Source organism: Diprion similis, chromosome 8 (assembly GCF_021155765.1).
Source record: "Diprion similis isolate iyDipSimi1 chromosome 8, iyDipSimi1.1, whole genome shotgun sequence".
Lineage (NCBI taxonomy): Eukaryota > Metazoa > Arthropoda > Insecta > Hymenoptera > Diprionidae > Diprion > Diprion similis.
The window spans coordinates 3715829-3742786 of record NC_060112.1 but is presented as its reverse complement, the minus strand read 5'-3'; the positions used below and the strand labels follow the sequence as shown (position 1 = coordinate 3742786).

Here is a 26958-nt window from a genome sequence, read left to right as displayed (position 1 = left end):
GTTCAGGAGTCAGTGTGTACTTATACAACATGTTGTTGCATAATACTGAATTAGACAAAAAAAAATGCAAAAGTATGATTCTCCATAACATAATAACTTTGATTCTCATAACAGGAAAAGAGAGTGCAACATACATTATCTGAAGTAGAATAAGAAATATATTATAGCCGATAGTCACTGATGTAATTAGTATAAGTATAGCTTTAGATCCCGCCTGAGTACAGGCGCAACGTATATATTATGTTTGATATTGTATTGTATCCGTTAATTGTCACTTATTTAAAATAATGAATGATTGATTATAAAGACTTTAAAATAATAAATGATTGAATATCCTCATATTATTCCCGTATTTCTTCAACTGTTGATCCCACGATCACCTAAACGCTTTACTTGCAATCTTTCAGGTCCAATTAGTCTGGAAAAAGTCATACAAATTGATTCTGGGACAAAAAAATGTTCGCACAAAATAGTAGGGCTAACCTGCTTGGATTCTTCAGTGTTGACAGGCTTAGTCTCGTCATGTAATATACCCCTTCAATTTCCAATTCTGACATCCTCTTGGTTGGTTAACTCTCCAGGCAGCCGACAAGGTTGACGTAGTTGAGGTTCATTACCTTCGATGAAAGAACAGAATGATTTTTAGAATAAGCTTGCAATTTATATAACACCACACATTCCCTGAAAACGAATTCTCTCTAGTGCATAACTGTGCTCATTGCATAAAATGTGACTTATTTTTCAATTCCATGACCAGTTTTTATGGGCTACCAAAAATCAATTACGAAAAGAAAATTAAGAAACGTTCGGAGCTCACTTTGTTCACAGTTAACAGAGATCAATTCTCTGAGTGAAGTAGAAGACGAACTGAACTTGGAGCTCTATTCCTCATAAAAAAATGATAATAAACTGCAAGAAATCTATTTTTTACTGAAATTTGTTCAGAACTCAGAAACTCAGCTTCACGACGTTTTAGACTGATTGACTATTTAACCATTTCACTGATTGACTGATTGACTGACGGACTATTCTTTTATAAAGTCAGATTTTTTGCTGCACCTTCTATCGGGCTTCCAAACTGATTTTTCCCAAAATTGGTGGGACTTAGACCAATAGGAAAAATTTATGTGCGTAACTATTATCTTGGGCTTTTTTATTCGGCTTTACACCTCAGCCTATGGTAGGTTACACCGACCCCCGCTCTTGTCAATGAGACATTAAACATAACTATAAAATGACATTGCCGAGCATTAGATTTTTCAAAAGCGCGTAAGAAGAACTAATAGTTTCAAATATATAATATGATTGTAAACAGAGTTTAGTAACTAAATAAAAAGGGTTTCAGACGCGACACAAAAACATACCAATAACATTTAAAATCGTATATAAAAGAAGTTTAATTGATATCAATCCGTATTTAATTGAGAAACTAGGACGTGAGACTCAACGATAATCAAATGGTATTTCCACAGGTTATTGGTAACGTTTCAGGAACATTTCTGGAACGTGTCTGTATTGAATGGCTAGGTAATGTGACGGTCATGTGTTCGGGCCCCCAGCGTAAGTGGGTTATCTTGGAAATATGTATGTACCTCACAAGTCAGTAAATGCAAATGTATGATGAAAATGGAATTGCGTTGTTCGTCATCAACGATACACCGCTTCAGAAAACCAGAAATATGTGGAAACTATGTTTTTATTTACTCTTAAGCATTCTTGGCTATAACTGTCATATGTCGTTGTTATATCAGTGGTACATATCCGATATTGTTGTGACCACGTCTACCAATTCATGGTGACGATGGCTTTTTAACGGCTTATTTTGACCCTAAATTAACGGTTGAGGATCATTTTTACCATATTTTTCTCTCAGTACATGCATGTGTGTTGTATCTGTTACATCTGTACTCTGTAACTTAAATCTCTGTGTGTGACATACATGTCCTGTACAGGTCATCAACAGTCCGTGTGATAAAAGTGTCACTTTATGAAGAAGTTAGGGGGTATTAATTCAACGTCACTGATACGAAATTTTGATACTTGGAAGTGCATCTTTCACGTAAAGTACCGGTGTTTGAAAATGTCGTCCACAAAGAATATGGCACTCGGTGGCAAACGGTTTTATATATCTGAATTCAAAATTATTTCCTTCTTTACGAGCATTGCATAATCTTACGAAGGCAGTTAAGGTTCAGGAAAATGTGAAACCCATGCGATCACAGCAACACCCTACTTCTTCCCCCCGTTTCGTCGTCTTTTAGTTTGGTCTTGTAATTGGATGGACAACCCTGAGCGTTCAGTATATCCTCCTAACGTGGAATTGTACATGTGAAAATTCATGTGCATGTGGCGAAACTTGTTACAGCGCAGGAGAGATTTGTGAATGCGAAGCAGTGCCCGGGCAACAGCCAAGAACGCCCGGGACGCCTGCGCCGTGGTTCACATGCCTCTGGGGGAGGCTTTTCTATACGGGATATTCGAGGTATAGTGAAAGATCCCAGGCAGCGGTAGTAGCGACCCGGGACTCTGCGGGATGAGTTGTTAAAAGACATACATAATGTATCTTATGCAGTACCACGCAACTGAGAACGTGAATTAGAAACACGAAGCCACAACATTTTTTAAGAAGAACTGATTCATGCCATCGTTGTTCAGTGCTGTCCATATCAAACCTTGTGTCACGGTGTTTTATTGGTGTATAAAAAACTTTCGAACGCGAGACTTTAAGTGAAAATCGGGTGGTGAGTCGTGGTTGACAGGCAACAAAAAACGGCAATCACTGACAGTCTAATAACGAATGCAAACTTGGTGATTGGAATTTACGGGAGGGAAAATACAGTGATGAATTCTAAGCTGCGCATGTTTTTGGTTCTGTGTGTCGTTACAACTGTCACTGCTGTTGGATATAAAGGTAGTATTTCGGTCTGAAACCTTTAGCATATTATTAATTGAAATTGACTATCTAGATGTCATGGGCTTGGAAGGTTATTTTTTACTGTACAGACTCTATATCCTCACTTGGACAATCAAACAATTGCGTAATTTTTCAACTCAAGTTATGAAAGAGTTAGTTGGATCTGAAATTGAGTCCATGACAATTAATCTACATTTTAGCGATTGGATTGTTACTTGTCGATGGCTCACGTGAATCAGGAATTCCTTCAATAAATTTCACTCAACATAGCAGTGGTATCGGGAGATGAATCATGTGAACCTGGTGTTTGAAAATTGTCTATTTCATATTCATATTACGCCAGAAACCTAAAATACGACTCTAAACATTCACATCAATTTTCACGTATCGGATTCGTTGTAGCGTATCTGAAAGTTTACGCTTTTCGGACCGTTATTTTGTTCCGGGGGTGGTAGATGGCAGATGAAGCGTATCTGGGATCAGCTCGTGAATATGGGAGTTTCCACGTGGTTTTAAGGTGGGTTTGACTCTCACTGGTTCTATTAAAATGAAATTTTATCGAACTTGAAGTACAGTTGGCGATGGTAGCAGAAATGACTTTAGGATATTTAATGAGAGTTATTTAGGGGTGCACTCATTTACGAATGAATATCCTCAATACATTTTCCATGACTATTGTAGCTCGCTTATTCGGCAAACTCCTGAAAATTAACCCCAGGACCCTACGCTATCTATACGGAAAAAATAACCTAAGCAGGGGTTACGCGCACCCCAGAATTTCAAATCAACGCTGTCCGTTAACCGTTTCTCGTAGCAGGGTTTTTTCATTCGAAAGCTGAAAGACTAAAGAAGAATAGAATAGTATACGCAAGAAAAACCTGACATGAATTTTTTACCGTGAAAAATTCGATTGAACAAAGTAAGAAAAGTGATTTCAGAGGGTCGTAAGAACTATATGAGGTTAGGGGTACACATGTATAGGGTCCTACAGGGTTAAAACAACCTTGATTTAAATAAACTGATTGAAGTGTTAAATTGATTCTTCTTCACAACATCCTTTACACAACTTTAAATTGTTGCAGAATGAATACAAGTAAAACCCCAGCTCTCATGGGTGCCATTGAATACTTGTACAGGTCAGGATGGGTGTATTTGCATTCACAATTGAATAAAATGCGTTGATCATATTTCAATCCTGATATCCAGTCAACGTACAAACCAAATTTTAAGACAAGTGGCACGCTCTGCTTCTCCAGTTATGGAGAACATTTTCTTTTTCTTCTTTAGAAGTTTTTCTTTCCAGTACTTCCTTGAAGAGTTGCTATGGCGAAAAAAAGCAATCGAGTGTACAGAGGTGATATTTTTTTTTAGAGCACTCTACCACCTAGCTATTGTGAGATGAGATGCAGATTTTGGTGAAACGTTTTATTTAACTCTCTTGTAACGAGGTCGATGATTGGATCACGACGAGGGGCTATCGATGACCGCATCCACACCCGGCCGTGATGTTATTGCGGCCTATTTCGGGTTCGTAGCCCGTTGACTACACGCACGTACGAAGAATAATTGGAAATGAGAAGAACTTTTACCGAGGAGTTGAATGTTTGACTGCATAATTGATTTATTGTAAAAAGACGTGGGAAGTACGATGAGAAGATATTGTAACGTGTCAGAATTCGTCTACTTTATTCGCATAATTGCATCGATTTATTCTGCCGATCATCAAAGAAATGAATGAACTTTACTCGATCTGCCGCGTGGTACCGACTCTATCGCTATAGTCTCGTTAATAAATTAACGTATTTTCATTAATAACTACATTTTAGTATTAAGATTCATATTCATGCCATTTGCTTAGTCAAGTCGTCACACAATATCCGGGAATAGCCCGACAACTTTCAGGTCAATCGAGAGTCCATATAAACGTCATTTTCCCTTTGTACCTTGAATATAACTTTTACCCTTCGTTAGGAGGTCCTTGTGAAATATAATAGGAACCATCCAATAGCGGAGGTTTGCTACCGTAACATGTTTTTGCAACCAGCCGATAGTGGAGGTTCATTTTTAGTAACCATTCGACAGTAGAGGTTTATTATTTATCCTTGTATTTATGCGTGTAAGCACCGATACAAGGACACCATCGATAGTGTGGGTTTACAATTAATTATCCTCTCAATAACCATCCGACAGCGGAGGTTTATTCTTTATCCTAGAATGTATGCGTGTAACCATTCGGAAGTGTAGGTTCCAATTATTAATCCTTATGTAACCATTCGATAGCGGAAATTTATTGATTATCCTTGTGTATAACTAGCCGATAGCGGAAGTGACGTTACTCTACGTACTCTCTTTTCCTAGATACATTTAATATTGTTCAACTCCTAAACACCCAACACCATTACTCCCACCAATATAATTATACCTTTTTTTCATCTCGCTAACTTTCTCAATAAACAAACACTAATTTTCCTTAAAAATTCACTTAGCCTCAGACAACCCATAGTTTATTCCAAAAGATGACTTGAGAGTGTGAATGTATGGGCGGAAAGGATGCAAAGGACTGGCTAGTTGCAATTTTGGAGTAGAGGAAACATTCTGCTGATACGGTATGGAAATCGAGGCAGTGATATGATGATAAGAAGATATTGGAGGGTATAAAGTACCTGTAAGATTGTGGAAAAAGACGCTAAGGTCTTGAGGAGATCACACTCTCAAGAAAACTTGGAAAGTGGTCTGCATTGTGAAAATAAGAAAACGTTTTTATTTCACAAAATCTAATTCGATTTCTTAGACAGTATGAAAAATACATTTTTGTTACCATTGCAAATGGTCTAGCCGGAAACGTAGACCAAAATACCTCAGGAAGTTTCTTGATGTTTATTCAAAGCGATATACATAGATTATATGAAGAAAAAACATCCGAAAAGTTTCAATCCCTCACCGCTTTTATTTAGTTTCGAAAACACGCATCAGGATACATTTTTTTTAACATCGACTTTTTTTAGCACCGAATGACGAAAAATTCTACAAAGTTTTGTGTTAAGTTTTTACTGTGATCGGGTTGAGTTGCACCTACAATTATTTGTTTTCAAATATTATATGTGAAAACCATTGATGTCGAGTCGAGAGACACTGAAAACGAAAAATGCAGAAACCAAATCAGGAATGCAATCGATTTGAAGCTGCTCGAAATCGAATGAAATGTAAATTCAGGACCTTGAGCAACGACCCATGCAGTGATACTCTGCCGTAGGTTGTGAGAGAAGTCGATACCATCTAAGGTTGCAAAAGATGTAAAAGGTACCGAAAGCTCTGAAAGCGAGAAAGCATCTTCGAACTTTGAAGGGAAAAAATAAATTCGAAAAACCCGAGAAACAAACAGATACTTAAACATTCCTGCGGTTTTTTACACTTTGAGTAACCGCCCTTTGAACTATTATTTATAACTTTGGTTTTTAAGTAGCACCTCAAATGACATATTATTATATTACCGAAATGATGTTGACATAAAGTGGTTACTGTATTAACAAATGGAATGTCAGGTTACTGTGATTTCCGCGTCAATAAATGAGACAAAAGAGTAATACAAAGTTTAGACAATTTTAATTAGGTAAGATAAATTTTCGTTCCAACAAATGATAACCATTTAATAGCAGTCAATATCCGAATCGTTATCATCGAGTTATCATTAATCCTATTTGCATCATTATATTTCATCCTCCGTTCTATTCACCCTTCCGTTTTCAGTTTGAAAAAATATCGATATTTGCTATGAAAAATATGCCATTCATATCAAGCATTGCGACTTGACACGTCAAGTCCGTAAGTGATTTAGATATAGGGGGACTTTATTCAGACCATGAATTCAGGCATCGTAAGCTTAAGGTGAGTTTGTCCACACTTCACATCCTGTATGAGACTCCGTTCAGAGGATATGGGCTGTCTGGATAACAGGAACGTTACTGGCAGCCAATACCTTATCCATATTGCGCCTGTGTCGTTTACTATGAGATGGGAAAGTGGTCAAACTCATCGTAAAACTGTTGCAGAATTAATTCACAACCAATTAAAATCTTTTCTCTTTCTTCCCACCGTCAGAAGAATAATGCGAGAAGGTCGACTGGAGTCTACCTAAAAATACCTACACTGATAGAAAATTTATTACAAAAGTGTGAACGTTATCTACATGATTTATCTCAAAATTCGTATAGAGTAGAATGCGTTGTTTTTTGTGAATTTGTTGTACAGTACTCGTGAGTTATGAGCTTCTTCTTTTGCAAACTATTGCGCGTAAAGGTAGATATGGTGGCCAATTTTCTCGGAAAAAAATCCAATTTTCCCTGACCAAACCTTTAATTGTCTTCATTAGCGCTACGACTCCCCAATTGAAATACCCCTTAAATTCATTACAACGTAAATTCATTAGAAAATTCAATAATGTTAAGAAAAAACTACATGAAAACACAACCAAATACATATATTAGAGGGGTCCTTATTTAGGGCTTAGACTTAATTTTTTATCAGAAGCCTTCCAAATCGGCTCCACATAATTTAAAAACAGTTTTGAACATTTTTCAGATTCTTATCTCAATTCTAACCCCACCTACCAAGAAAGTAGATTTCCCCGTTTGAAATATACGGCCATATTATCATCGTGTATTTTATTGCTAGAGTGATAGTTTTTTAAAAAATCTGTAACTGGAAGGTTTTCGTGATCATCGGTGCTACTGCCTGATAAAAAAGTCACATTATCGTACCAGGAAATCTAGAAAAATTGCACACTCTGTAATTCTGACTTTATTTTTCATTTAGTGGGTGAGCAATTCTCATAGATTACCTGGTATGACGATGTGAATGTTTTTTTCAGTAGTAGCACTAACGCCTAAGATCTTGCAGTTACAGATTTTTTTGAACATTTTTACTCTTACAGTAAAATATATACTGATTGTGAGAATATAGCCAAAACACGTGTAATTTAAATGCGGGAATCCACCCTTCAGAGCGAGGGGTTAGAGTTGGGATAAAAATCTAAAGAAATTGGAGAATTTTTGTTGAATTTTTCGGAGCCCATTTTGAGGGGTGTTTGATGAAAAAATTTGCCAGAGCCTTCAATAAGGACCACCCTAATGCACATATATATATTGTATATGTATTATGCACGCTTCACTTCCGTCGTGTGTGATTATCCCAATTTTCTTTTTTTTTCTTCAATTATAATGTGAGAATTTTTTAATTTCCCTTGCAGCCATTCATCAGATGCTTGTTCATCTCTTTTTCCCTAACCAAATTCGAAATTCCCCAACATTTCCATGATTTCCAGGAAAAATTTTCCCCCTGACATTTCCCGGTTTTCCCTTACCGTGGTTACCATGTAGAGAGAAAATGAGCGCGCCACAAATTGAGGGAAACCTCAATTCTTAGTAATGACACCCCTGCGGCCTCAAAGCAGACTTATGATATAACGTGCGAGTATTGTACATACTTTAATACTGTTCCTAATTTGTGACTGTAGACTGTTAAAAATTTGCAGTACTTCCCGTGTATAATTTTCGGATTCAAATTAAGTCCATACGCATTTGTGAAAAAATTCGCACCGAGACGTGTTCGCGCAAATGTTGTTATTCTAACGATAAGTAAAATTGGAGTGAATTTTTATGAGTTCGAGTAAAATTTGCTAAAATTCGCGTAAAATTTCACGTGCCGATATGGATTTGAAACTGCACGAAATTGACACGAACATTTTTGACAATATAAATTTTTTTGTAAATTTTTGAAATTATTCGATTAATATTTTTGATAATGATATAATAAAATTCGTATTACGATAACTGCAATGGGAACAAAATTGATAGTCAGAATAAAAATGAAGATACAAATGAAAATAATGATAAAAAAAAATTGAGATGGTCAGGAAAGGAATTTAAATGATAACCATGATAGTGACCGTCCATTTTGTCTTAAACCTTTTAGCCAATCCTACCTTTAGTTTTCACTTTTTTTTCAAGTCCAATTTGTTGACCTAAGACTTTTTTCAATATTCTGTTATTATTCAACAGTTGGCAAAGTGAGAAGTTTAAATTTTTTGTTAGTTGAAATTGATATGTTCCCAAAAATAGAGAAGAAATTTTTCATTAAGATTTTTACAGTTTCCTGTCTCAGACTCAGGGTATTAACGGAAGATCAATTACCGGCTGCATAAATACTGTAGCGGGTTTCATACAAGTTTTAACGCTGTTGAAACCATCGTGGTGCAAACATCTTTTGATCGTTTTTTGGCCTTTTTAATTATTCGAGCTATTTGAAGCGTCTTATTCAGATGAAACGATCTTCATTGCAGCAATTAGGTAACCGATTTGCAGAAGTGAATTGTGAACGTATCACTAGTTTAAAATTAAAGTAAAATTCATTCCCAAATTCAAATATAAACAATTCGCAGGAATGTCATCCATTGGAAACTACCAGATTCCAAGTATCAATGAAACAGTCAGTATACGTGGTGGTCGATGGTAAAGAAATAGTTGCTATAAAATTGATCGTTAATGTTGAGAGAGAATATAATATTGCGGGTACTCTTTCAAATATAAGCGGGATCCTAATAAAAAAAACTCATTAGATCGTGCATTTGTTCACCATTTAGAAATAGCTCTGCTGGTATTCCGATATTACAACAAATAATATTAGTAGTGAGATTTGCATGTCAACATAAACGCAGAATTTTCTTACGGCTATACACGGTAAAATCGAATTACAAGAATCTGTTCACAACAATATATTAAACCTGTTCAATAAGTCTGTGATGGCAGAATTGTTAGATCATGAATACGTAACATAATTTTACTTTTTCATATCATTAATTCTGACAGAACTATTTTAGTATGGTAAGGAAAATCGTACTAAGGCAGAAAGAAACTAACGACACATCACACAAAAGCCAGTGGTTTTTCTAACGATCCTAATCAATTGAATGAAAGAATTTTTAAATCTTGAAAAAGTATCTGATGTGCGACGCGTCTCAGGGTACAAAGAGTCATATCAGAAAATAATGCGTCAATTTTGCTTTTTGCAAAAATTGAGATTTCGCACCAAGTCCCGAGAAGATAAAAGATAACGATTTTACTCATTCACATAAAATAATTGTTATATAACACATTTATTTTATGTTTTATTTGTTATCTTAACACTAGTATATAGTCCGAGTTTTCGTTTGTTCATATTTTCTAAAGTTTACTATTAATTGTACTTCTATAATCTTGAGAGTGTATGTATGTGACGGAAGTATACGTATGTGTAAAAGACTGTGTGCAAATATTAAATACCAGGCAGCTTTCGCAACATTCACATAGCAGGTGTATCAAAATGTTTGCCTTAATAATAACAGTCGAATTAGCATAAAATACCGCTGTTACGTACTGAAGACATTGTTGAATTGAAGCGGATATTTTGATATGCCTGCGATGTAATTGTTGTGATTGCTGGCTTGGTTAAAAATACCTAATAAATATCGTGGTTAACAAAATGTGTGTTTCATTTCATTCGGTTGTCCTTTATGTCTCATTAGAAAACATATAGGTGCATAAAACGTAAAATAGATTTATGAAATAGGTATGTATATAAAATGAGGAAAATCATTTAATGGATACAAGTTATGATGGGAAAACAAATTTGAAAAATTCGAGATGATGGATCCAATATGACGGACGAATATGTAAAATTTAATTGAATCCAGTCAAAAAAGTCTGTGCAGGGGTTTTGGGGTCACTGATTGGATTCACCATACTGAATTTTCAAAATTTGATTTAACAATAATAATAAATTTGTTTTCAACAATAAAAATTTACTTTTATATCGCAATGATTACTCTCGAGTATTAAAAACATATTAGTACACTATCAGAAATAGCAAAATACCGCAAAAAATATCTCGGAAAGTTCTCTAAATATACAAAAAATGGATATAAAATAGTGGGTAGAAATACTTATCACTATGACTCAAAGGGGCGAAAGATATATAATCTTTTTTCACTGCTTTTACATGTGTTAAACGCGTTCTCCACCATTATGTGTTGATTGGGGCAAATCGTATGCGTCTTCCATCGTCCCACGAAATATGAGTACATTCTTTAAGTCATGACTTTATAATGTTCCGGTTAGACCGGGTGAATCGTGGGGTTGGTTTATGGATACTCAGTGTAGTCGGCAAAGGGGTCTGGGGTCCTCCCCCTCCGTCCCGCTGAATGCTTGGGACCAGTGCTACCCACGTTTGACAACAACCCCAGCTTTTCTTCTGACGTCACACGGGCAGTTTCCCGGAGCCACGAGATTGACCTTAACTTTTATTTAGTTCGTATTTCTGGGCTGGTATTTTTTTTTTTGCAATTGTTCATCAAGTCCAGTATCAGGAATAGTATATTGTGTTACAAGTGCGGTAAGTGAGCGATTTCCGATGAGTGTGATGTTTGCAGTGTGAACCACACTGACTCACAAAAAAACTCGAGCCTAGTGTGTCAAATCGAGCACTTCAGTTGTACGCATGTGCGCAAATGTAGTTTTACTGCACTTCATGGAAATGACGCACTTTACGCACACTTCACAAGTTTTGAAAATAAAACTTTCCAAGCAGGTATTGGAAAAAATATCCACGTCTCTGACACATGGCAACCATCATTCTCAACTATCAGTTAGATCTGAATATGTTATTTTGCCTATTGTTACGTCCAATGCACAAAAGGGTTGATGATTTGACTTTGTATCGACTTAAAGCAGAAATTTTGAGAGTCGAGGAATTGACATGATGATCCCCTGATAAAAACCTTGATTTACTTAGCAGAACTTTTCGTCCAATTGCAGTTACACTTCCGCCATCCAACGTTGGACCCATGTTTGTTGCTCCAGTCGGCAACCAAACTGCAGCGACTGGTCGTGAAGCGATCTTCACTTGCAGTATACGCAACATTGACAAATATAAGGTAAGTACAAATAAGCATAATGATCGGCGATCCGAAGTTATTGTTGGTGAAGAAGAAGAGATGGCGTGAGTGGTACTCAAGATTATAGTCACTAGTGTGACAACAATGCCAATAACCGAAAAAAGACAGTTCTAGAAACATCGTATTCTGAAGCAAATGCCACTCATTCCCTGAAATACATGCAAAAGTTGATGATTGTTCGAAAATATCAGAAAAATTTTTCAAACACTGAGGTCATCTTAATGAACTATTGTTTGATACTAAGCAGATTTTGCCCGAAAGGGGACGAAAAAAATATAAATCAAAGAAGGTCGTGCATATCAAGTGTAAATTATAACCGTTAACCGTCGATTTTCAAGAGAGGGCACTTTTCTTTTAACTCAGGAACGCTTGTTCTATACTGATAAATAAACTGTTGGAACTAACTAGAAAGTAAAACACACGTGTGTGACCGCTTCTAGAATGCTCATTTGTTGTTTCACTTATTATTTAACTATAATTTTGGGTATGCAAGAAATTTATGATTATGCGATTATTTATAATTACATCAGCATCGACTTGACTGTTTCAAACCAAAATATAAATTAATCCAATAACAGATAAAATATTGAAAATTGCTGTCGAACTTACAGTCCTTATAAACATGATCCGCAGTTACTCAACAATCGCGTCGTTATTAAGTTACCTCGTGAAGAAATATTTCCAGTATCAATATATTGATGCTCTGAGCAGGATTGCTCGGATTAAAAAACATGTCAAAGAAAAAATTAAACATGGTTCGATCAATGCTGTACACACGTTCACACCTAGGTGATGATTGCCAAAGATTATTGAGAATTGAAGACGGTATATCAACAAAATTTACTATAAAAACGAAGTCAGCCATCACGAGCGAAAGCGTAGATCATGTTTCACATTCGCCTCACTATTTTCACAATTTCAGCTGATTTTTAGTATATGTATATTCGACATTGTCCTTCTCATGTGAAACACGTTGCGGAATGTTGATGCAATGCAACAGGTCGTACGTGCCTATATAAGCTCAAATACCATCGAAACGTATAAGTTGACGCCTTCCTAGCATCTTTCAGATAGCCGACTTTCATCAAAAGCTGTCAAACAGTGCTGGGATGTAAATTTGATGTACTAAGTGGGATTTTTTAGTGACATCATACTGTATCGTTTGCGTTATGTTACGGTTATTGAATCTTGTAAACAGCTCAAAAGTAATTAAGTGTGATGTAGACGCTATATATCTCTTCTGATGATATGGTATAATGACATCTGTGGGTTGTCAATTGAACTCATTGAATGCACAAGAATAGAATTCTGTAGTACATTTCACTTATTACTGTACTTTCATCTTGAATTTTCAGTGTCACAGTTCATACGTATCTATAGAATATAAAGAAACGTCGATGCACCAGTGTTACATAACGTTTACACGAACAGTAACATGTGCCAGAATAATTGAAGTGTGATATCATAGTAAGACAAATGTAGCAAGTGTGTTAGGAATTATAAATACAATGAATCTATCGCAATTCAATTTTGTGACAATTACGAGACTATGACTTTTTTTTCAGTAACCTACTTTGGGTAGTAGAAAAAGTAAAAGGAAGCACGTCGCATGTACAGATTTTTGAGGGGTAAGCTCTAAGGCAATTCTATTCTTCCATTTCTTCATCAAAACGACATTTCATCTAAAATTACTCCATAAAGAATTAGCGTGTTTACTGTTGAATCAAATATTCACAGCAGAAAGATGATAGAGAATGGGTCGATTATTATTCGGAGCGACTATGGCGTAAATAAACTAAAAGAAGTCAAACAGTAACCGACCCGATCGATAACAAGGTAGATTAGCTTCGGGATGCAATAATGGCTTAACTCGAGTCGAGTTATTTTTAGAGAAACATGCATATTTAAATTCGATCAAGTCTTTTTAATGAGTAAACAAATTCACATCTATTAATTCCGAACACATGATACAATTGCGTAGAAGCATAATGTGGGCTCTTGTAGGTATATCGAGAGAATACGTAGCAACACTCTGTCCAAGAGGTCGTGTATCCAGCAAAAACCAATTTTCGGAAAGAGCAGTCCTCTCGGCCAGGGACCGGATAATCGCAACACATGTCTTCTCCACCAGATGCCCAAGTGATGGTATAAAGGGCCGTCCGTGATGTACGAACCCATCCTCCCCGTTAACAACGACTCATCGGCCTGGTGCCGAGCCACACTTCAATCCACTTTCTCGACGACGAAATACCCAAAAATAAGCTATCTAAAGCTGCGGTCCTACTATAACAACAGAATGTCTCGAAGGGGACCACGTTTTGATGTCAACTGGAAAAACAAGAAAACCGCAGATAAACTACGACGTACTATTGGCCTAAGACTTGCCGTGACGTAAGCCACGGCGTCAATCGTTATGAAAATTGGCAGAGATGTAAAGTTAATCAACGCCTGCTTTCCAGTCTTATGGGAGGTTGGAGAGTAGTGGAACAGCCTTAGATAGTTATCGCAGTGGATATCATGGGTCAGTTTCCCCCGAATCGTTCCAGACATACCTAATTTCAAGGTCTTTTTGCAAAATGGGTTCTCTACGGTAAGCTACCGACACTAATTTGAGAGAAGCGATAACTGAATTCATCACCCCGCGATGGGAAGCACCCCGAGTGCTGTTATCAAACGTGAAATGATAACGAATTTGATGATAAAACGATTAAGTAACTTACCACAGCGTATAATATTGAAGACCCCCCCCCCCCTGCTGAACCTCCCACAGGCTAATCCAGTCGAAAGAATTGACCGTGTGCCGAAAAGAAAAACATCCTCGGTAATCTAACAAGACCATCAAGATTAGATTAGACTTATATTTTAATAAATTTCGCTTTGCAAATAACAACGCACAGCATAGGTACTTCCTATACCTGCAAGACTTTGGAACGAACAAATGGAACGGCTACAATAAGCGCGCGAGTGGGTAACTGAAAATTCAGGGGATGTAAGTAATCGCCAAGCTGGCTATTATAACCGTCACCAATGGGTCCATCCCTTTGCTGCAGAAGACTTATCGTTAGGCCTCAAATGGCAATATATTCTATATTCGGCCGCACAACAATTTGATGCCAAACTGACCACGAAGTTTCATGGACCGTTTCGTATTACTGCTAGTAGTAGTAGAATCGTGTGACGTCCGTAGTGAAAGATTAATGGGAAAAACTCATACAGGTTACCTGAAACACTACCGTAACGCTGATGAAGTTGACATTCAGGTTACTACACAACCCATGCCTATTGCACCTGCTCCTGTCATGGACCACAAGGACATTGAGTTTGTCGAACTTCCAACAGGGTATCCAAACCGATCCACCAATGCGACTAAAAGTCACCACACGAGGGACACAGGCTTTACTGGCCAGTAAATAACATTCAGCGGGTGATCCAGAGTCTCTTTAGTTCAGAGAAGCCCAGACAGAACCAATACTTATCAGTGGGTGTAGCATCCAGATTGTACCATTCAGTGGAACCGTCACCACGTGAACTAGTTCACCGCAACGAGACATTCACTTTGCAAAAGCTTGAGGCCCGTCGGCGTTACAGTAACCGATAGCATCAGGGACGCGCAGAGAGATTAAATAGCTATTTATGTAGCATTCCCGTAAACCGCCTGTTTTTTTTGGCAAGGATCAAGATTTCAGGACGAGCTGAAGGCGAGCTGGAAGCGAATACTGAAATTATCCGAGCCAAAAAACGGTTTACGGGCATGCCACGTACAATATTTTTTACAGTATGGGCATTGAAAAGAAAAACGAAGAGTGAGGTTATGTCGCGATCTGTTCGACGAAGCTACTTTATTCGGCAGTTTGGGATGCGCACTTCGAACTGCGCATCAAAACTGCGGAATAAAGACTTTATTCCGCGACTTTGTTCGCTGCCGTATAAAACTTCACTTTACGGAACGAAAACTGCCACAGAAAGTGAACTTTTCAATGCCCATGCCGTAAAAAATGATTTTGGGTACGCGTCGTACGTCACAGCACAAAGTAAATTACTGAAACGGACTCGCGTTCTAAATAAAAGTGAGTTCGTGAGCTTGATTAACGGAATCAATGAAAGGCGCTAAAAAAAATGTTTGGAGAAAAATGCTTTTAATGGCAATGCGTGTTTCTAGTTTAAAGTCTGAAACAGGACTGTTTTTACAATAATACTGGTTGGCTCAGCAACCCTCTTCATTTTATGACATTAGAAAGCTTAGTTTTCTTGCGTCACATGCCGACTACTAGATCATTATAAAAGGGGATAAAACAGGTGATTTCACCCTTTGTAACATTACTAAGGTTGTGAACATGGAACCACACCTCAGAAGCTCACCTAAAAGTTTAAGCAGATTCCGTGATCCCGAGACTTGACACTCTCCTTGCCCGTATAGGTACCGTATTTATAGAACCTGGTGCTGGCCATATAATTGCACATGAATACCTGTCACCCAACCTCAAATCTAGCACCAAACACACATTTTCATATCCGGTATCGTAGCAATTTTTATAACCTTTTCTTCGCTGACCACGTTTGTATAGAAGACGGCTAGAACCTATCGTGCCTACACTTATGGAGCTCGATTACGTATTTACTTTTTGTGTACAGTAATATCAAATGTGTATAAGTAGTCCAAAATTTTCGAATTTGTTATTCAATATTCTGGCCTTTAAGTATTATTCATTACATGCATAACACTTCTTACTGATTTTCGCTGTTGAGTATTTGATAATTATTGCTCAATGCAGTAACAGGATCATTAAAATTGAGTGAATATATTAGCCATTAAAGAAAGTTCATAGAAATCTTATAATTCATGTCAATCAGCTACGTTGGCCCTTGTATAAACGCGTTCCTCTCAGGAGCACAGAAAACGTGAATAAAAATTTTCAAACAGATCTATCATTCAAAAAAGCTTATTATCTGAACTTTATTACTTGTCTTCTTGATTCTTCCTTCATATAAAAGCAGGAAATGAACCTAAATACACGATCTTAAGATCGTAGATTTGTTAATAAATAAGCAAATAAATAGATGAATGAGATGGTTGGCCATCAGTCGAGTTAGTAGCTATAAAGTACCTTTCAAGCAATGAAATGTTTCAGGTGGGCTGGCTACGTACTTCAGATCGTACGATACTTTCTGTTCATACACGAACAGTTACGCACAATGCGCGGATATCCGTTTCCTACGAAAGCGGTAGCGGCAATAGCGGTACAACCAATTTTGTGACCAACCAATCATTAGAAGATACAAATATTGGTACTTGGCGACTCCACATACGTCACCTTAAGGAATCTGATCGAGATTGTTACATGTGCCAAATTAACACAAGTCCGATGATATCAGAAGAAGGTTGTTTGGATATCCTGGGTAAGTAATCTTCATTATTGCATACTGTAAGCACAGAAAAATTAGGAATCAACGATCAATCTAAAATCATCGATTGGGGCAAAGTTGCATACATTAATAACATGCAGCTTTTGGCTAATATTCAAAACTTGTTTTGGCTTTGAAATTCATGGAAATTCGGAAAAAAATCGCAAAGTATCTGATGTCAGTTGCATGTTACCCAAGATTCATTTACCAGGCCAAACTCATGAATATGTTTTATATGTATATAAACATGACTCAATTTGCATGATCAAAAGTACTAATCGTTACGAACCTACGCCGTAACTTTGCAAACGGGAATACTGCTATTGTAATCTCAACTCCTAATGATCGAGACAGAAATTCAACAGCGGAAAATAAGTTTTTGATAGTTTTGATTTTTTTTTTTTGAAAAAGTGACGATTCTGAATCCCAATGAACGATTGAACATGAAATTTAAAAACCGAAAACGCGTTTCTGTGATTGTAATCTCGACCCCTATTGATTTCGCACAAAAATTTGCTGCACGTAACAAAATCCAGAAACTGAACAATATTCTGCACCAATATTCTGAGTATGTGCGTCGAGGTCCGATCTGTCCTGACTGTTTTTTCTATCCCTGTATGCTCTGTGTCTTCTGTTTTTATTTTTTTCGAGTCCCTATATAATTACTTGTCAATTCAATTATTATTTTATTTGACCTAATTTGACCTTTACTTGTGTAGTTTTACTTTGATTTTCATGTACTTATGTATTATTTTATTAGAATCCTAAGCTCTACAGTGGTGATGAGAAAAATTAATTTTATATAACTGCAAGTGGATGAAATATGGAAAGTAGTGGATGAATAAAATAAATCATGAACCAGTAATGATTTAGACATTCAGAAAGGAAATAAAGAAAAGAAAAACAACGTTTATCCACAACTTGATCAGACCAGAGTTGCTATAACTAGAAACAGAGTTGTCTGGTAAAATTTGTTTCAGACCTCTTCTAGGTTGACAAACAATCAATATCAACACATTACAACAATTCCTCGCAGCATATATTGACCAGACAAAGAAATTATAGATTCTAGGTCTATCGAGTATCAAAGTGCTGTAAAAATCTAACCACATACAATAAAAAGGAAATAAAATATCACCGGACTTCGAAAGCTACAAAATGGAAAATAGCTAGAATATACCTACCCTTTGAGGCAGCAAAATTCAACAGTTCACTGAATAATATTCTTACTAACGCATTTCAGCCTTCGAGCGTATATAAATCTGAATGCATTTGATAACTGGTCAAGTTAGCAACGCAATCACTAAAGCAGATTAATAAAATTTTCCGAATTCAGATAGTATGTATAACAGCTGATGTACCAGTGGAACCATCACGCTTCCGCGGTTGTAAACGGAAAGTAGGACAACTATCAATGTTTTTATTATGGCTCTTGGGATAGCATCCCAGAAGTCTAAGTTTACGAACGTATAGACTAGAATAAAAAGAACTGCCATGACAACCACGTATGGAATACTTAAATCACAGGAAACCAAAACTGCCCGGTAGTCCGTGAAGTCAGTAATATATTTTTTGTTATTGAATTATATCTCAAAGGATAAGAATTCGAGGAGGATCGAGTGTACAAGATTTCAAACAAGAACATAGTCATTTCGCCGGTCATTTAGTGAACTATAACTAGTTCAGGCGTTAAAAAACTTCACGGAGTAGAGAGAAAAGCCCGAGCAAACTAGGTAGTGGTTCCACAAGTTTATTGAACGAAAAGCGCATCAGACGTGATTACATCAAGGCGAGAACCACCTGAGGTCAATCTTAATTTCTAGATCAATTGTTGCTACCTAAAAGAACTCTCTTACGTCTTACTTTAGTCTAAGTAACTTAGAAGGGACGGTTTTAATAGTAAGGGAAACGAATGCGACTTTGATCAATCTGTATAGTATTGTGGAAAGCACAACTCACCTAATCCTGCAAACCCCATCCCGACGTCTCGGGGCCTCCATCATATTGCAGGATGTGGACACAAGGTCGCATTAGGGGTGTAAACCGGAGGTGATCCTGAGATCACCCCTTGCGAGTACATCATGTGACTCGTTCAGGTGATGCCCCCTGACTAGCTTGATGAGCTAGTAGAACAATTGACTTGTGGCTTTAAGAGGCGAGCCCTTGTGCTAATGCAACGACACATGGAATACCATAATAGAGAGTGGACCGGATATGGGGAGACCTGATCCGCACTCGTCCACTGCCAAAACTTATCTGCCGAAATTTGCGCGCTCGCGATTATCGGGGCATCAAGCGGCACCCGCCTGCCCTCTGGTTGTTGGCACTGAAACTATATTCTAACTACGCCACGATTATTCTTACACCGTGAACTATGCACTGCGTCTTAAACCACACAGATTGGCAAAAGCGTGAACATATTTGATACGACGACACGGAGGAAACGGTTGTACACCCTCTTATTAGTTCTTTTACCTACTGTTTTGTGTTGCACTGTTGCTCAAACAGTCATCCTTCACACTCCAACAGGAGACCACGTATCCTGAATCTATTTCATTTTACCAAATTTTTCTCCGCTAATTTTTCTTCGATGAAATGTTACTCATAGGTCGGGGAACCCTTTTTGGAAGTTTCTAACGCTAACCCTGACTGCGCATTGTGACGTTGATGTCAAAATTAGGGTTATGCTTATGAGTATTTGAGTGTAAGTGTCATCGGACAGATCTCTATGCTCAAGGTTCTATTAACGGGTTAAGTTGTCTTTGGGTAAGTTGCTACCGGGGTCGAGGTATCTCTAGTACGATCAGATATGATTATTTTCCTTAATAGAATTTTCCCGTTGTCTTGTATTAAAAATGCCGTCACGACTGCCCCCGGTTTTAGGCAAGCATGTCGTACAGGTGAACATAGAAAGCTTAACGATTTTTCTCTGACCTACCGCATCAAATAAATACAATATGTCTAATGCATGCATTAGAAACTTACAAAAACTATAATGTAAATGTGGTCGAAATTATTAGCTTTGGGTTTAAGGTGAGCTCGATCGCATTAAAATATATGATTGACTTCTTTCTTTTTGTGTTCAATGTAGTTCCACCTGATATTGTTTATGGTGGTGAAACAAGTGCAGATCTAGCTGTCTCAGAGGGTGATAATGCTACATTGACATGTCGCGCAACTGGTCGTCCAACTCCCAGGGTGTCATGGAGGCGAGAAGATGGCGAACCTGTTCTAACGAGGTCGTCATCCTCAACATCTTCAGGTATATGACAATTCATCTTGTGAAACAATTATTCTGTTCTCACGTTTATTTTGCAGCTGATTGGCCTGCGCAATGAAGAATAGATAGAAAGATAGCATTTCGTATGAATATTTGTACAAAATTTCAGTTCAATCGGTCGGTAAACCACTTTACAATAAAACTTGCATTATTTGTAAATAAAAATGCATCGATTCAATTGTATACAGTGATTTTTTATTAAAAAAAAAAATTGACACCTAAGAAAAATTTCAGTACTCGGTTTTACCTCGCCTTCAGCTCCTATGTGAAATTATTATCTTTGCCGAAAAACACCAAGTTTACGGGCATGTTGTATAGTATACCCTTAAAGTTGACAGTTTTCTAGATCAGTTTTTACTGCCAGAATTAATCCCCGCAGGTCTACGTATTAAGTAATGGGCAAACAAAGGTGATAAGATTGAGAAATAAATTTTTCAGTTACAAGATTATTCAGGAAATTTGTTTGAAACCACACCATTCTATGTTACAGGGGTGGCAAATCTAATAAGACACGATACATTCAACGGATCAGTTTTGCAATTGCACCGAGTCGAAAGAAAACAAATGGGAGCGTATCTCTGTATAGCGAGTAACGACGTTCCCCCAGCAGTAAGCAAACGCGTTACTTTGGCAGTTAATTGTGAGTATATACACTCTCCGTAGATACAATCCACGTTATCACATAACAAACTCTGAGAGATATTCGAAGTAATGAATTACTGTGATTTTCACATTTGGCATAGCAGCATTTAATTTTAATTAAATCGATGCACTGTATTGTTTTGATGAAATGTTAATTTGATTTAAAAGATTCAGATCATCTTTCAAATCGTACGCTGCCAAATTCAGCTTGCGTCTTCAATGGCTTGATATGTTATCTAAAATTCCGAACAACGAAGATGCAATCCGCCAAATAATCATTTGATATACAGTCGATTCTCTCAATAAATTCGCATGTCCTCAAGAGAGTGCAGCAGCTTATTCCAATTCTCGAGGTAAACTGTATACTCTCGCAATAGGGCCGGCAACAAAAGTGAAATGTTGAACAAAAATAGCGTAGCTGTTATGGACTTTGTGTGACCCTATTGTGAGAGTATCAGTTCAAAGTACTATAGACGCACGCCGAGATCGTTGGTAGAGGTATTCTAATTCTGAGAAATATCCTCCACTATATTCCCATGACCGACCATATTGAGAGAGTCGACTGTATAAAATTGTCAACATGGTCTTCTCAGACTTTAAGTACCAAAATCACCTGACAATATACGTGAATAAATAATTCATCACCACTTCTACAGTAGGTATAAAAAAATTTCAGATGTGTTGTATTGTGTAGTCGCATCATTCCAAGAGCCACCTACTTGTCGGACACATTTAGTTACTTCACTTTGCCATCGAGGTATTTTGAGTACAGAGTTACGTTGCTTATTTATTACCACTCGCGAAAGTCGCTCAAGTTTTTTCTCGAAACTTCGAATCGATTCGGAATTTTTTGTAAAATGATCTAAAAAAGGGCTAAATGAGTATCGTGCAGACTTTACATCTTTTAACTCTCTGCGATACGGGCTTTGAGATTAAATTTAGCAAATTATTCAATTATTAATTTATGTGATGATTCATCTTGCCTGGCTGACTGAAAGCACTTTCTAACATCTAAATAATCATACCACAAGAAACTCCAAATCTAATCTCGTAAATACTCTTGAATTAGTCACCTCATCCCATGCTTAAAAAACCTTACAGAAGATGTCTCACTCCTGATGCTGTTGATACAAAATAAGGGTAACTCGTTAAATCCGCGTACGAATAGCTTACAATTAGCCAGTGTAAACCATGCAGCTAAGGAAGTAAAAGTTAATAAACCTTTGCTGTTCTACTCCTCTCATTGTGAGTGTAGATCATTCCAGCGCCGCCAACATTCCTTACTGGTTCCTGACACACACACACACACACATTTCGTTACAACAAAGTAATTCCAAGTGAATGATTTATCCAGGTACGCAGCAAATAAAAATCTAGCAGATTCGTGTATGGTTCATTTTTTTCTTCCTGGTTAGTAGGATTTAGTTCCCTAAACGTATACATCTTTCGGGTGCATATTCGTATTTATCATTACCGATTTCACATAATTATAAGGTTTAAGAGAAAATTATGAGATTTCGAACCTAATTTCGGACAACAGTGTTCACTAGTCTCAGTTTGCGAAGTCCACTATTACTGCTTACAAAGAGGGTATCAGACTTGTGGATCATGGGTTCTACTCAAGCTTCTAAGGTCTTTTCCTCGGCTTATAATATGACTTCTCTTGGATCGAATTGAAATGATTATATCAACAGTTCTATGAGTGAAATGTCATAATAAATAGAACCTGTGATATATTTTTGTATTGAACATCGATTTCCGTTGTCACAAGCGTTGCCAGAAAGCGACATCAACTTTTAAAATTTTTCTATAACGCAAATTTATTTAGTTTTTTTTTTTTTACCAAAATATGACGAATCATTAAAACTGTTGTGTCTTCTGTTTCTTTTTTCAAATTCGTATATCGTACAGTCGCACCAGCAGTTAAAGTCCCAAATCAACTGCTTGGAGCACCATTGGGAACTGACGTTCAGCTGGAATGCTACGTGGAAGCGTTTCCCAACACGATAAATTATTGGCTGAAGCACCGCGGAGAAATGTTACTGGATGGGTGAGTACGATGAATTTTGATATCAAAAGTTCACAATTCAAGGAACACAACGTACCATATAAACATAAAAATACCTCATGTTTAAAGTGATGGAGTGAAATGAACACGATCCTCGAAAAATAAATGCATCATGTCACCATCTCTTGTTTCTGTTATTCCATATTGTATAGGTAAAAATATTGTCTAACAAGTTAGAAATAACCGAACAGAACAGACTATTAGTGCATAATTTGACCAGCGTAACCAATGGAAATGGCTTACTCATTGTCAATTGATTACTTGCAGATCTCAGTTTATACCAAATCGGTCAAAATTGTTTACTTGGTTAATCAGCTACAGACTTACGTTAGCTGACTCACCTGGTTTCAGTGGTTTACGCGGTTAATGAGTTGGTAGCATGGACTGACGTCAAGCTTATTCGACCAACTGAACTGGCCAATTATTAAGGGGACTAAGACAGCTTAATTCTTTAAAAATACAGATTTTCTGCTTCGTGAGTACAGTAATGAGTGTCTTCATTTTTCGCGTCCTTAGTCGTCCAGTCGACTAGTCCCAATGTTATGTGACCTTTGAGAGCAGGAGCGCAAGGCCCCAGGGGTTACACCCACGTACAGGGCCTTTAAAAATGAAAAAAAAAACGTACGTCACGATGGTTCTCCACAAAAAACTCGCGTTAGTCCACTTCACTGCCCATAGCAGAACATTTCAGACGAAAGTATATGTGGATGTGGTTTGAGATACCGGGAGAAGTTGGGAATAAAACTTTTAGCGGAACGCTGGGCCTGACTTACCATCGTGGTCCCCGCTAACTACCTTGGTCGTAGTTTCGTCGCGAGTTCGTGCTTCCGGACCTCGTTACTCCTTTCCCGTAAAAACATCCATCTTGGGTCCTTCACGCTATCTCTTCCCTTGTTTCCGCTCCTTAAAAGGTCCTAGAATATATTCCAACTGAGGCAAAAGGGAATTTTTGTGATTAAAAAATTTTCGTAGCTGTCGAGATAGATGAGAAATTTTTATAGGTATTCACAACTTTCGTATATTTGACGTGAGATTTTTGTAGACTTTTTTGATGGGATGTGAATTTATTACTGGTCGAACTTTGGTATCAAAATTGAATAACTTTTGCACGAAAGTTCTGTCATATTAAATTCGGTTGTTTGCTGGTGATGCTTATTTGAGATGTAAGAAGTAGGACATAAACGAGTGCCATCACATCAAAACATAACTATTGAATATGTTCGCCAAGTACGTTGCTCTTGGAATTTTTTCATGTCAGCATACGTAACCGCGAGGTGTTACTTGACGATGTATCCTTGCTGAGGAATCGCAGCGCGTATCGTTCCTTGCTAATTTCACCACAAAATTTGTTAATAAGTTTTTCATGTCCTTTTATCCGGAAATTATTTTCTATCATGGCGATATTTTTTACGTTTCAAATGATTTTATTTGGATAGTTACCCTTTTTGTGAAGTTGATTAGGTCTGAAATGGTTGAACTGAAGTTAGAATACCCTTCCCAAAATACGCTATGCAAAACTGAAGTATCCCAGATAGCAAAATAGTTTATAAAATCATTTGGCTCTTTAAGGTTCTTGGATTATCAGCTTTGCTCTGTGGTATTTATTTTTTATAACTTTCTCAGCCCAACTAAGACACTTTAGATGTATTAAGAGACATGGTTAATAGTCTATTACTACAGGTACCATTTTTATCTGAACTGCAAAGTTGCGTATCTGCAAACCCTTTTTTATATTTATTCTACCCTTTTGACGAGTAGAAAAGCAGATGCTTTTTCTAACCCCCAATAGCTAGTACTCCGATATAATTTTGCAATGTAAATTATGCTACCGTGTATCGCAGAGAAAATAAAATGGAGAAAGACTAACGTCCAACGTTAAGATACAAGCCCATGAAATTTTCAAATACAACTCTGTCACGTCACACCGTTACTTGACTATCAATGTGAAACCGTACTAATTTCGACTATTATTATTTTGTCATTCTACAGGCCGAAGTACAATATAAGAGAAGATCGATCCGGTTACAGAGTACTAATGTGGTTACTCATTAGAGGGTTCACTCAGGAAGATGTTGGCACTTACAATTGTGTATCAACCAATAGCCTTGGTAAAGCCGAAGGCACTTTGAGACTTTATGGTAAGCTTTGCAAATAACCTTCTAGAATTCTATTTCTAGTAACCCAAAAATGAAATGTTTCCAACACTTGACTAGCATTGTAAAATATTCTCTGTTAGTATTAATTCAGTCCATCATTATGTAGAATACTTACGTACACCATCCATCTTGTACTGGTATGAGTGAGTTTCTTGTTCAATTGTTTCAGATTCGATAACAATAGAAATTTTTGCAAGTCGTTTATTTTCTGATATAATCCATTTTTTAACTTCTTTTTATCTAATTATTAACACCAATAATTTACTTTTTATCGTATCCAACTAATACCGTTCTACAAATTAGCAACATTTCTTACTGGTCCCTTATAACAAATTCTTGGAAAAACTGATAGGCCATAAGATTGTTTGATAGAACTATTGTTTCATATTAGGGACTATATGTTACGTACTTACATATTTTTATTGTTTGTTTCAGAAATCAAGATATTCGTTGATATCGGTAGACGGGGCAACGATGAGATTGCGATCTATGGAGGTTAGTACTTATTTATAAACGAACCTATTTCAAGTAACGCAATTTATTCATAATTTTAACCTCAGCTCCGTGTGTTCCGAGTTACAAACCTGTGCCTTTGTTGAGGTAGAAATTCAAAGATCTTATCTGTAACTTTGTTTTTCATTATAATCTGGGATCGAGAGCGCGAAAATTGAATAAAATAAATTAAAGATCAACAGATTTATAGGATAACGATTTTCAACAACTAATAGTAAAATACGACCAAATTCGTCTGAATGTGTATTACCTAGATCCAGATAATTGAGCAATTTCTCATAATTTGTTTCACATGTTTCAGGTTCAGCGGAAGCTGCGCGTGGCTCGGGTGCACTTCAAAGTGGATTGTGTTTGAGCACAGACTTTTCGCGTAGACTCAGCTTTGTATTATGGTTCATGTTACAAATGTTCAGGCGCTATTAAATGTGTACGTGGCATATGGGAAACCGGAAATCAATATAGTGAATCAATGGTGAACAATAAATCACCCGATTGACAAGTGCCAAAACGACAATTGTTAATATAGTAATATGAAGATACACGGACAAATGAATTATCATGCCAAATAAAAGACGTAGTTTTACAACGTCAAATTTAACCGTACAGCGTGAAGTGGAACGAACAAGATTAACGTTAACGTGGATCACTAGATCATCCAAATATTGTGTACAGAAATTTATGTGAACATCGACGTTCAGCGGACTTATGTGAAAAAATGATAACTGAGCATGTGAATGATGACTTACTAAATATGCACAAGAACCCGCCGTAACGGCAATATGATTCATAACTTCCGATTGTACAAATATTCTTGTTGAACAGTGGCTTCAATAAACCAATTACGCACAGATCGGTTAGCCAAACTATTACGTTATTGTAGTCGTACAATACAGACTATGAATCATATTGTAATTTTGCAAGAAAAAAAAAACAAAAAAACAAATGAGAGGTATTATTTTAAGAATTTATTTTAAAGTACCTATGTATGTTTTCGAG

General features: G+C 36.9%; 1 protein-coding gene across 1 annotated transcript; it reads left to right on the top strand.

Moving 5' to 3' along the window:
* The first annotated feature begins 2520 nt into the window (after nt 1-2520).
* On the top strand, nt 2521-26958 carry LOC124409416 (lachesin-like). The gene is made up of 9 exons (XM_046887012.1): nt 2521-2911; nt 11761-11879; nt 17030-17297; nt 20395-20565; nt 21074-21223; nt 23137-23275; nt 25283-25431; nt 25885-25944; nt 26264-26958. Exons 1-9 carry the CDS (start codon nt 2842-2844, stop codon nt 26383-26385), a joined length of 1248 nt encoding a protein of 415 aa, XP_046742968.1. The 5' UTR covers nt 2521-2841; the 3' UTR covers nt 26386-26958.